General features: G+C 44.7%; 1 protein-coding gene across 1 annotated transcript in view; it reads left to right on the forward strand.

Annotated features, from left to right (window-relative positions):
• Positions 1-13284, forward strand: part of LOC115106092 (epithelial discoidin domain-containing receptor 1-like) — a 56485-nt gene that overhangs the window by 25850 nt on the left and 17351 nt on the right. The window contains 5 exon segments of the mRNA XM_065008824.1: positions 7069-7318; positions 7529-7672; positions 10049-10102; positions 10929-11095; positions 11319-11520. Coding sequence (XP_064864896.1) covers positions 7069-7318; positions 7529-7672; positions 10049-10102; positions 10929-11095; positions 11319-11520 — 817 coding nt within the window.

Here is a 13284-nt window from a genome sequence, read left to right on the forward strand (position 1 = left end):
CTCTCCCTCTGCCTCTCTATCTCTATATATACACTACCGTTCAAAAGTTTGGGGTCACTTAGAAATGTCCTTGTTTTTGAAAGAAAAGCTGATTTATTGTCCATTAAAAAACATCAAATTGATCAGAAATACAGTGTAGAGATTGTTAATGTTGTAAACAACTATTGTAGCTGGAAACGGCAGATTTTTAATGGAGTATCTACATAGGCTTACAGAGACCCATTATCAGCAACCATCATTCCTGTGTTCCAATGGCACGTTGTGTTAGCTAATCCAAGTTTATCATTTTAAAAGGCTAATTGATCATGAGAAAACCCTTTTGAAATTATGTTGGCACAGCTGAAAACTGTAGTGCTGATTAAAACCTCTTGAAGCTAGGGGGCACTATTTTTATGTTTGGAAAAATAACGTTCCCAAAGTAAATGGCCTATTTCTCAGGACCAGATGCTAGAATATGCATATAATTGACATATTAGGATAGAAAACACTCTAAAGTTTCCAAAACTGTCAAAATTGTGTCTGTGAGTTAAACAGAACTGATATTGCAGGCTAAAACCTGAGGAAAATCCAATCAGGAAGTGCCCCTGTTTTTGAAACCTCTCTGTTTCTTATGCATCCCTATTGCCCATTTAAAGGGATATCAACCAGATTCCTTTTTCTATGGCTTCCCTACGGTGTCAACAGCCTTTAGACATAGTTTCAGGCTTTTATTTTGAAGAATGAGCGTGGACGACCACATTGCGTAAGTGGATAGGTGGGGGCTCTCAGAGTGAGTTGTGCGCAAATTGTTAATCCCGGTCCTAGTGAAAAGCCAACTGTCCCGGTTGATATATTATCGAATAGATATTTGAAAAACACCCTGAGGATTGATTATAAAAAACGTTTGACATGTTTCTGTGGACATTATGGATATAATTTGGAATTTTTGTCTGTGTTGTCGTGACCGCTTTTTCCAGGGGATTCCTGGGCATAACGCACCAAACTAACGGAGGTATTTGGATATAAAAAATATCTTCATGGAACAAAAGGAACATTTGTTGTCTAACTGGGAGTCTCGTGAGTGAAAACATCCGAAGATCATCAAAGTTAAACGATTAATTTGATTGCTTTTCTGATTTTCGTGACCAAGTTACCTGATGCTAAGTGTACTTATTGTTTTGTCGAGCGATCGATAAACTCACACAAACGCTTGTATTGCTTTCGCTGTAAAGCATAATTTCAAAATCTGAGACGACGGGTGGATTAACAAAAGGCTAAGCTGTGTTTTGCAATATTGCACTTGTGATTTCATGAATATTTTCTAGTAATATTATTTGACTGTGGCGCTATGCTATTCAGCGTTGCTGATGACAATTATCCCGAATCCGGGATGGGTGGTTAAAGAAGCAATAAAACTGGCTTTCTTTAGAATAGTTGAGAGTAGTTGAGTATTATCTAGTACTGTACTGTACTGTATTATATAGTACTGTACTGTATTATCTAGTACTGTACTGTATTATATGGTACTGTACCGTATTATCTAGTACTGTACTGTATTATATAGTACTGTACTGTATTATCTAGTGCTGTACTGTACTGTAGTGTATTATCTAGTACTGTACTGTTATCTAGTACTGTACCGTATTATATAGTACTGTACCGTATTATCTAGCTCTGTACTGTATTATCTAGTACTGTACTGTATTATCTAGTACTGTACTGTACTGTATTATCTAGTACTGTACTGTATGATCTAGTACTGTACTTTATTATCTAGTACTGTACCGTATTATCTAGTACTGTACTGTATTTTATTTATTTTATTTAACCTTTATTTGACCAGGAAGGGCTCTTTTTCAAGAGCGCCCTGGCCAAAATAGGCAGCACCAAGTCATTACAAAAAAATTGACAAAATTAGTCATATATAGCAACAGAGTCCTTCAAAACACATGACGGTAATTCATTAACATTACTGTTACCAGACATAGACTTAATAGCCTTCCAAACCTTTCTAGGGTCATTATGGTTATTGGTGGTAACAGACTCAATTCAGAATTGGCCTTTCTGAGAAGAAAATAAGACTTGTTTCGTAACTGCCTAAAAAGAAGCCAATCATCATCAGAACATGATTTCCTTGCTTTAGCCCAGGCTAGATTATGTTTATGAATAATACAAGACACTACAATACTAGATTACGGTCATGAATAATACTATCTTATCTTGTACTGTACTGTCCTCTGGAGGAGAACATGTGAGTGAGGAGGTGGAGGGGAGGGTTCCATGTGGTAAGGGCTATAGGTCTAGCTCGAACTCACTGAGCGTATGGCTGCTTCATGGAAGGGCTACAGGGGGCTTACTGTTTATGTACAAGTCAGAGACTAAAACGTGGTAGTAATTAACCACAAACTCCTTTCAGCTGTGATCAATATCCATCGATGATCACTGTTTATGTACAAGTCAGAGACTAAAACGTGGTAGTACTTAACCACAAACTCCTTTCAGCTGTGATCCATATCCATCGATGATCACTGTTTATGTACAGTCGTGGCCAAAAGTTGAGAATGACACAAATATTAATTTCCACAAAGTGTGCTGCTTCAGTGTCTTTAGATATTTTTGTCAGATGTTACTATGGAATAGTGAAGTATAATTACAAGCATTTCATATGTGTCAAAGGCTTTTATTGACAATTACATGAAGTTGATGCATAGAGTCAATATTTGCAGTGTTGACCCTTCTTTTTCAAGACCTCTGCAATCCACCCTGGCATGCTGTCAATTAACTTCCGGGCCACATCCTGACTGATGGCAGCCCATTCAAGCATAATCAATGCTTGGAGTTTGTCAGAATTTGTGTTGTTTTGTTTGTCCACCCACCTCTTGAGGATTGACCACAAGTTCTCATTGGGATTAAGGTCTGGGGAGTTTCCTGGCCATGGACCCAAAATATCAATGTTTTGTACCCTGAGCCACTTAGTTATCACTTTTACCTTACGGCAAGGTGCTCCATCATGCTGGAAAGGGCATTGATCGTCACCAAACTGTTCCTGGATGGTTGGGAGAAGTTACTCTCGGAGGATGTGTTGGTACCATTCTTTATTCATGGCTGTGTTCTCAGCCACTCCCTTGGCTGAGAGGCAACCCCACACATGAATGGTCTCAGGATGCTTTACTGTTGGCATGACACAGGACTAATGGTAGCTCTCACCTTGTCTTCTCCAGACAAGCTTTTTTCTGGATGCCCCAAATAATCGGAAAAGGGATTCATCAGAGAAAATGACTTTACCCCAGTCCTCAGCAGTCCAATCCCTGTACCTTTTGCAGAATATCAGTCTGATCCCTGGAGAGAAGTGGCTTCTTTGCTGCTTTTCTTGACACCAGGCCATCCTCCAAAAGTCTTTGCTTCACTGTGCGTGCAGATGCACTCACACCTGCCTGCTGCCATTCCTGAGCAAGCTCTGTACTGGTGGTGCCCCGATCCTGCAGCTGAATCAACTTTAGGAGACGGTCCTGGCGCTTGCTGGACTTTCTAGGGCGCCCTGAAGCCTTCTTCACAACAATTGAACCGCTCTCCTTGAAGTTCTTGATGATCTGATAAATGGCTGATTTAGGTGCAATCTTACTGGCAGCAATATCATTGCCTGTGAAGCCCTTTTGTGCAAAGCAATGACAACGGCACATGTTTGTTTGCAGGTAACCATAGATGACAGAGGAAGAACAATGACTCCAAGCACCACCCTCGTTTTGAAGCTTCCAGTCTGTTAATCAAACTCAATCAGCATGACAGAGTGATCTCCAGCCTTGTCCTCGTCAACACTCACACCTGTGTTAATGCGAGAATCACTGACATAATGTCAGCTGGTCCTTTGTGGCAGGACTGAAATGCAGTGGAAATGTTTTTGGGGGATTCAGTTCGTTTGCATGGCAAAGAGGGACTTTGCAATTAATTGCAATTTATCTGATCACTCTTCATAACATTCTGGAGTATATGCAAATTGCCATCATGCAAACTGATGCAGCAGACTTTGTGAAAATGTATATTTGTGTCATTCTCAAAACATTTGGCCACGACTGTAGTTTGAGAAACAGATGCCTCACAAGTCCTCAACTGGCAGCTTCATTAAATAGTACCCACAAAACACCAGTCTTAATGTCAACAGTGAAGAGGCAACTCTGGGATTCTGGCCTTCTGGGAAGAGTTGCAAAGAAAAACCCATATCTCAGACTGGCCAATAAAAAGAAAAGATTAAGATGGGCAAAAGAACAGACGCTGGACAGAGGAACTCTGCCCAGAAGGCCAGCATCCCGAACTCGCCTCTTCTCTGTTGACGTTGAGACTGGTGTTTTGTGGGTACTATTTAATGAAGCTGCCAGTTGAGGACTTGTGAGGCGTCTGTTTCTCAAACTAGATACTCTAATGTACTTGTCCTCAACAAATTGCTCAGTTGTTCACCGGAGCCTCCCACAACAATTTCATACTTATTTAATTTATTTCATAAACAAATGCAACACCCAATGCCCTTGTGTGAAAAAGTAATTGCCCCTTTATACTCAATAACCGGTTGTGCCAACTTTAGCTGCAATGACTCCAACCAAACGCTTCCTGTAGTTGTTGATGTGTCTCTCACGTCGCTGTGGAGCAATTTTGTCCCACCTTCCATGCAGAACTGCTTTAATCCAGTGACATTTGTGGGTTTTCAATCACGAACTGCTCATTTCGAGTCCCGCCACAACATCTCAATCAGGGTTAGGTCTGTGCTTTGACTAGGACATTCCAGAACTTTAAATGTGTTGCTTTTTAGCCATTTTCATGTAGACTTGATTGTGTGTTTTGGATCATTGTCTTGCTGCATGACCCATCTGTACTTCAGCTTCAGCTCACAGACGGATGGCCTGACATTCTCCTTTAGAATTATTTGATACAGAGCAGAATTCATGGTTCCTTCTATTAAGGCAAGTTGTACAGGTCCTGAGGCAGCAAAGCATCCCCGAACCATCACACTAAGCTATAAATAACAAGAACATAATATATGTTTTCTAGCCAGGCTTGTGCAGGACAGATTACCCAGCAGGCTTTGCTTTGTTGACTTATTAGGCCCATTCCATATTACAATCAGTATAGTAATATAACATGTTAACCTCAGTGTTCCAGGAGTATGCATGAAGGCATGTGTGTGTGTGCGTGCGTGCGTTAGGCGTGTGTGTATTTGTATTACACAGATCCACATGCTGTTTTAGTTAGAGGTTGGCCCTACAGCAAGTATCAGGTTAATGACTAACCTGTCAGTAGAGTCTTTATACCAGCCCTTCCTTCCCCATCCTTCCTCCTTCACCTTTTCTTTCTCCCCAGATGCCCTATCACTCTCCCTCTTCCCCTTCTTTACCTCTCTGTATTCCCCCCCCCTCTCTCTCTCTTTCTTCCTGGCTATTCTATTCCCTCTTTCCCCCTAGACCCCCTATCTACCTCACCCCCTATCTACCTCACCCTCTATCAGTTCTATTCCCTCTTTCCCCCTAGACCCCCTATCTACCTCACCCCATATCTACCTCACCCTCTATCTACCTCACCCTCTATCAGTTCTATTCCCTCTTTCCCCCTAGACCCCTATCTACGTCACCCTCTATCTACCTCACCCTCTATCTACCTTACCCCCTATCTACCTCACTCTCTATCTACCTTACCCTCTATCTACCTCACCCCCTATCCCTCTCTTCCAGGTGACTCTCTCTCTCTTCTTGGCCCCCTCTAAATCTCCTATTTTTTAGGTCTAGTTTGTGTGTTCTCTCTCTCTCTCTCTCTCTCTCTCCTCTCTCTTTTCTCCTGCCGTGTCCCTCTGGTGGGCTGTAAAATGTATTTTCTCAAATCAATCAACCTCTCCTTTTCCCCCTCTCTTATTCTCACCCTCTTCTCTTCTCTTTCCTTTCCTTTCTCTTCTTGTTGTTCTCTCTTTTTCTTCTCATACTTTCACTAATCACTTTCCACTTTCACTCATTTGCATTTATAGCCGGCTCACAACAATGTTGCCAAAACAATCAAGAGTCAACAGGATTTAAATCCTGTTTTTAATGTCATGTTTTAATTGAATGCCCCCACCCCTCCCCTCCAACTTAAAAAGTTAGTTTGCACATTGACTGTTTCTTTATGCAGAGTTGTGTTATTTCCACCTAGTACCTCAGTGTATGTTCAGTGTATGTTCAGTGTATGTGATGTTCCTATTATAAGGAGGCAGTACATGGTCATAACAAGGCTAACGATGCATTATAACTGCAGGGTTTTAGGGTTACAATTTTTAAAAAAATCAAGATCAGGTGGGTCTTTGCTCTTCAGCAAACAAAGGATAGGAGGGGTGCTCAACATCAATGACAAGGATCATGAGAATGGCTTACCAAGACGAACCTCTACTTCGAGGTAAAGGTCTAGTTCGAGGTAAAAAGAAGGGAGCATAGTTAAACCATGGACTATGCTATTGCACTCCACTGCATGGAAGCCAACCATGGCTCACCTTTCTCCCTGCTCTTTATAGCCTTAGAACGGGTTCACATTTCACCAAGATGAGGTGACATCATACATCAACTCAAAGAAAGAGAGGCATTCTGGCAGCATCAGATTCTTTTTCACTGTCCTCCTTTCTATAATGTTGTTGTCTTGGTTTTTTGGGTCTCTGTGTCTCCGCATTCACAGACACCCAAATCACTTATGTATATTTTGACATGGCCTTTTGACTAATGAGACACACTATTTGTCTTATTATTAGTATTATTTTGTGCTATAATTTGTCATTTACCTTGAAATAAATTATCATTAAAAAATAATTAAGTATATTGTTGTGTCTCAATGGGCTATAAATAGGAGGTAAGTGCAATGGTCAGGTCAGTCTGAGGAAGATGTCAGCTTGACGTTGAAACGTCAGTCAACTGTTTTCACCCTGTTCAATGGATTAAAGTGAGCTCTAAAGCTCCAACTCCTTTCTGCCTTGAATTAGTCTGTTTGGAAGTTTTTCTTGATAAGCGCTTCGCATTGTTAAATGTTCATTATCTTATTAACTCTTTATCCCCTTCCTCCCCTCCCTCTCCCCCCTCCCTCATCCAGGTCCACAGTAATAACCACCACACCCAGGGTGTGAGGGTCTTCAGTAAGGTAGAGTGTCAGTTTAAACCTGGCCTCTTACTCCCCTGGTCCTCGCCCCCCCTCTCCCTGGCTGTACCTCTAGAGGACCTGAAGGACCCCTCCTCACGCCCCATCTCCCTGCCCCTGGGGGGTCGCCCCGCCCAGATCTTACGCTGCCAGTTTGCCTTCGCAGACCGATGGATGCTCATCTCTGAGATCTCCTTCTACTCCGGTACGTTCAGTGTATTGCTCTCTTTCACTGCCTTTCATTCTCACTCCTCTTCTCTCATTTTCTCATTATCTCTGTCATTTTAACGTCATCTCTCCTTTTCTCTCTGATTCTCAGTGTCTCTCCCCTTCTACTCTGTGGAATTCATGGTTATCTCTGATTGTGTTAGGAAGTTGATCATCTTATTCTTGTTTATCCCCATCTCTCTCTCAGAGCCGTACGGGGAGGGTGTCGACCCCATGGACACGGGCTCTGCTCTTCCTGCTCCTCCGGTCTCCTCCGCTAGTCCTCCTCCTCCTGTCTTCCCGTCCTCCGTCAGCCCCGCCCTCAACCACAACTTCACTAGCGTTCCCTCAGGTGAGTCACCTCTCCTTCACCACTTGTACCTCTCTCTCATCCCCCTGTTCGTCTCATCCCCCTCTCTTCCATTCATCCCCCTTTTGTCCCACGCTCTTCTCATCCCTCACCCTTTCCCCTTTTCACACCTTTCCCATTTTCACCCCTCCTCCATTCCTAATCCTCTCTCCTTTCCCCTCTCACCTCCTCTCTCCTCCTCCCTCTTGCCCCTTGACCCACCAGTTGTGATGAGTGTGGGCATGCAGTGTTCTAAGTCGTGTGTTTAAAGCATTTCCAGAAACAATACAGGGTATAAGAAGTAACCACACCAGTGCTGGATATCAATGTAGAAAGGAGCCATGTGTGAGGCGCCTCCTCCTCTGTCCATCATGCTGTGTTAAAGCCCCTGTCCTCAGTCCAACTTCACACAACAGCCGTCTACACTGCAGCTTTGTCTGGCAACATGGTCGTCTACACTGCAGCGTTGTCTGGCAACATGGTTGTCTACACTGCAGCTTTGTCTGGCAACATGGTCGTCTATACTGCAGCTTTGTCTGGCAACATGGTCGTCTACACTGCAGCTTTGTCTGGCAACATGGTCGTCTACACTGCAGCTTTGTCTGGCAACATGGTCGTCTACCCTGCAGCTTTGTCTGGCAACATGGTCGTATACGCTGCAGCTTTGTCTGGCAACATGGTCGTCTACACTGCAGCTTTGTCTGGCGACATGGTCGTCTATACTGCAGCTTTGTCTGGCGACATGGTCGTCTACACTGCAGCTTTGTCTGGCGACATGGTCGTCTACACTGCAGCTTTGTCTGGCAACATGGTCGTCTACCCTGCAGCTTTGTCTGGCAACATGGTCGTATACGCTGCAGCTTTGTCTGGCAACATGGTCGTCTACCCTGCAGCTTGGTCTGGCAACATGGTCGTATACGCTGCAGCTTGGTCTGGCAACATGGTCGTCTACCCTGCAGCTTGGTCTGGCAACATGGTCGTCTACACTGCAGCTTTGTCTGGCAACATGGTCGTATACGCTGCAGCTTTGTCTGGCAACATGGTCGTATACGCTGCAGCTTTGTCTGGCAACATGGTCGTATACGCTGCAGCTTTGTCTGGCAACATGGTCGTATACGCTGCAGCTTTGTCTGGCAACATGGTCGTCTACACTGCAGCTTTGTCTGGCAACATGGTCGTATACGCTGCAGCTTTGTCTGGCAACATGGTCGTCTACGCTGCAGCTTTGTCTGGCAACATGGTCGTCTACGCTGCAGCTTTGTCTGGCAACATGGTCGTCTACACTGCAGCTTTGTCTGGCAACATGGTCGTCTACACTGCAGCTTTGTCTGGCAACATGGTCGTCTACACTGCAGCTTTGTCTGGCAACATGGTCGTCTACACTGCAGCTTTGTCTGCCAACATGGTCGTCTACCCTGCAGCTTTGTCTGGCAACATGGTCGTATACGCTGCAGCTTTGTCTGGCAACATGGTCGTCTACCCTGCAGCTTTGTCTGGCAACATGGTCGTATATGCTGCAGCTTTGTCTGGCAACATGGTCGTATACGCTGCAGCTTTGTCTGGCAACATGGTCGTCTACCCTGCAGCTTGGTCTGGCAACATGGTCGTCTACCCTGCAGCTTGGTCTGGCAACATGGTCGTCTACCCTGCAGCTTGGTCTGGCAACATGGTCGTCTACCCTGTAGCTTGGTCTGGCAACATGGTCATCTACCCTGCAGCTTGGTCTGGCAACATGGTCGTCTACCCTGCAGCTTGGTCTGGCAACATGGTCGTCTACGCTGCAGCTTTGTCTGGCAACATGGTCGTATACGCTGCAGCTTTGTCTGGCAACATGGTCGTATACGCTGCAGCTTTGTCTGGCAACATGGTCGTCTACACTGCAGCTTTGTCTGGCAACATGGTCGTATACGCTGCAGCTTTGTCTGGCAACATGGTCGTCTACACTGCAGCTTTGTCTGGCAACATGGTCGTCTACGCTGCAGCTTTGTCTGGCAACATGGTCGTCTACACTGCAGCTTTGTCTGGCAACATGGTCGTCTACACTGCAGCTTTGTCTGGCAACATGGTCGTCTACACTGCAGCTTTGTCTGGCAACATGGTCGTCTACACTGCAGCTTTGTCTGGCAACATGGTCGTCTACACTGCAGCTTTGTCTGGCAACATGGTCGTCTACACTGCAGCTTTGTCTGGCAACATGGTCGTCTACACTGCAGCTTTGTCTGGCAACATGGTCATCTACAGAATAATACATCTTTATTTTCCACGTGGAGTTGGACATCTCATATGCTACATATCATCACGCTCTCATGCTTTTTAGTACCTTGAGAGAAACTCTCTTCTCCTCTGTATGATCACTCCTTCCATCCCTTGTTCCTCTAGAACCCCCCACCACCAACCCCATGATGGACAGCACGGGTAACAGCACACTGTCAGGTGAGAGAGAGGGGGGGGTGGAAAGAGGGAAAGGACATTTCCCCTGATAACTGGTCTGTTTAACACAGCTTAGAGCCGTCCTGAGACCATGAGGGGTTCAGAAGGAAAGAAAATAGGGAGGGAGGAAGGAAGGGCAGGAGGGAAGGATTATGGGAGGTGGAGTTAATGTTTTGACTCTGGGCCAAAGAGTGTAACACACTAACACAGCATGTTGCTTTGTGGTACCTCATCATATTCACATACAACAACACCACTGCTTCCTTCCTGTGATCTCCCTAACTGCATGTTGACGGAACCAACGGAACCACTGTGGAACTAAGGAACATCAGACAATTACAGGCCTTTTTTATTTAAGAGGGCGGCAGTGTGTAGTGCTATGTCTGTCTTAACGGCTGGCGAGAGAGAGACTTTACACTGTTTTGCATGTTTAAGCTGAACTCATAAACTGTGTGCATTCTATTTCCTATATAATCAGAGCTGCTGCTCTCATGCAAGGTCATCTGGAACAGAAAACACAGCTAAAACATTCTGTCCCCAAGACCAGCCCTGATGCTTTCACAGACCTCCCCGGCATGAGCACACACACACACACACACACACACACACACACACACACACCAGACAGTCAGTGAGCTTGATGAAAGTATTTGGGTGTGGCAGACAGATGCAGTTCCCTCTCTGACTATACAGACTGTGCTAATACACAGACTGTAAAGCACATTAACACTTACACATTTACTGATGAAATACTCACTCTCTCACGTACCACATATACTGTCGCAAACACACACACACATACACTTCATTACGTTTATGTTCTTCTCAGGGGCCGACTTCGATGCCATGACCCCGAGGGCGGGCCTTCCTGTCGCCAAGGACGACAGCAGTAACACAGCCATCCTGATTGGCTGCCTGGTGGGCATCATCCTGCTGCTATTAGCTGTGATCGCTGTCATTCTGTGGAGGCAATACTGGAAGAAGATACTGGGCAAGGTGAAGGAGGAAGGCTTTCAGCATGATTTTCAAAATGGCTACCACTATCTGTCTCACGTATCTTCACATTCTTACTTAATGTGCGTGTTGGCCTTTCAGGCTCAAATTAGTTTGTCCAGTAGCGTGTGTGTGTGTGTGTGTGTGTGTGTGTGTGTGTGTGTGTGTATGCATGCGCTGGCTTGCGTTGTGTGTGTTTTGCTAACCCTCTCCTTGTCCTCTCCAGGCCCAGGGCAGTCTGTCCAGTGACGAGTTGCGTGTCCATCTATCCGTCCCCTCGGACAACGTGGTGATCAACAACACACACAGCTACTCCAGCCGCTACCAGCGTATACACACTTTCCCTGACGACAGGGACAGGGAGCGCTGTGACGGAGAGGGAGAGTACCAGGAGCCCAGCGCACTGCTCCGACCACGAGACAGCAACGGTAAAACATGGTCGCAGTTAGACCGCAAACACACAGAGAGTGTCAGTTTGACTGAGAGATCGAGATACATAGTTAGAGAGGCAGACATAGACAGACAGACAGACAGACAGACAGACACAGACAGACAGACGTACAGACAGACAGACGTACAGTACAGTAAACACACAAAGGAGAAGGAGATGTGGTACAGTACAGTAAACACACAAAGGAGAAGGAGATGTGGTACAGAACAGTAAACACACAAAGGAGAAGGAGATGTGGTACAGAACAGTAAACACACAAAGGAGAAGGAGATGTGGTACAGAACAGTAAACACACAAAGGAGAAGGAGATGTGGTACAGTACAGTAAACACACAAAGGAGAAGGAGATGTGGTACAGAACAGTAAACACACAAAGGAGATGTGGTACAGAACAGTAAACACACAAAGGAGAAGGAGATGTGGTACAGAACAGTAGACACACAAAGGAGATGTGGTACAGAACAGTAAACACACAAAGGAGAAGGAGATGTGGTACAGAACAGTAAACACACAAAGGAGATGTGGTACAGAACAGTAAACACACAAAGGAGATGTGGTACAGAACAGTAAACACACAAAGGAGAAGGAGATGTGGTACAGTACAGTAAACACACAAAGGAGAAGGAGATGTGGTACAGTACAGTAAACACACAAAGGAGAAGGAGATGTGGTACAGTACAGTAAACACACAAAGGAGAAGGAGATGTGGTACAGAACAGTAAACACACAAAGGAGAAGGAGATGTGGTACAGTACAGTAAACACACAAAGGAGAAGGAGATGTGGTACAGAACAGTAGACACACAAAGGAGATGTGGTACAGAACAGTAAACACACAAAGGAGAAGGAGATGTGGTACAGAACAGTAAACACACAAAGGAGATGTGGTACAGAACAGTAAACACACAAAGGAGAAGGAGATGTGGTACAGTACAGTAAACACACAAAGGAGATGTGGTACAGAACAGTAAACACACAAAGGAGAAGGAGATGTGGTACAGAACAGTAAACACACAAAGGAGAAGGAGATGTGGTACAGAACAGTAGACACACAAAGGAGATGTGGTACAGAACAGTAAACACACAAAGGAGAAGGAGATGTGGTACAGAACAGTAAACACACAAAGGAGATGTGGTACAGAACAGTAAACACACAAAGGAGAAGGAGATGTGGTACAGAACAGTAGACACACAAAGGAGAAAGAGATGTGGTACAGAACAGTAAACACACAAAGGAGAAGGAGATGTGGTACAGAACAGTAAACACACAAAGGAGATGTGGTACAGAACAGTAAACACACAAAGGAGAAAGAGATGTGGTACAGAACAGTAAACACACAAAGGAGAAGGAGATGTGGTACAGAACAGTAAACACACAAAGGAGAAGGAGATGTGGTACAGAACAGTAAACACACAAAGGAGATGTGGTACAGAACAGTAAACACACAAAGGAGAAGGAGATGTGGTACAGGAGAGAAGGAGATGTGGTACAGAGTAAACACACAAAGGAGATGTGGTACAGAACAGTAAACACACAAAGGAGAAGGAGATGTGGTACAGAACAGTAAACACACAAAGGAGAAGGAGATGTGGTACAGAACAGTAAACACACAAAGGAGAAGGAGTGGTGGTACAGTAAACACACAAAGGAGATGTGGTACAGAACAGTAAACACACAAAGGAGAAGGAGATGTGGTACAGAACAGTAAACACACAAAGGAGATGTGGTACAGAACAGTAAAC

Source organism: Oncorhynchus nerka, linkage group LG3, assembly GCF_034236695.1.
Source record: "Oncorhynchus nerka isolate Pitt River linkage group LG3, Oner_Uvic_2.0, whole genome shotgun sequence".
In the NCBI taxonomy this organism is placed as follows: domain Eukaryota; kingdom Metazoa; phylum Chordata; class Actinopteri; order Salmoniformes; family Salmonidae; genus Oncorhynchus; species Oncorhynchus nerka.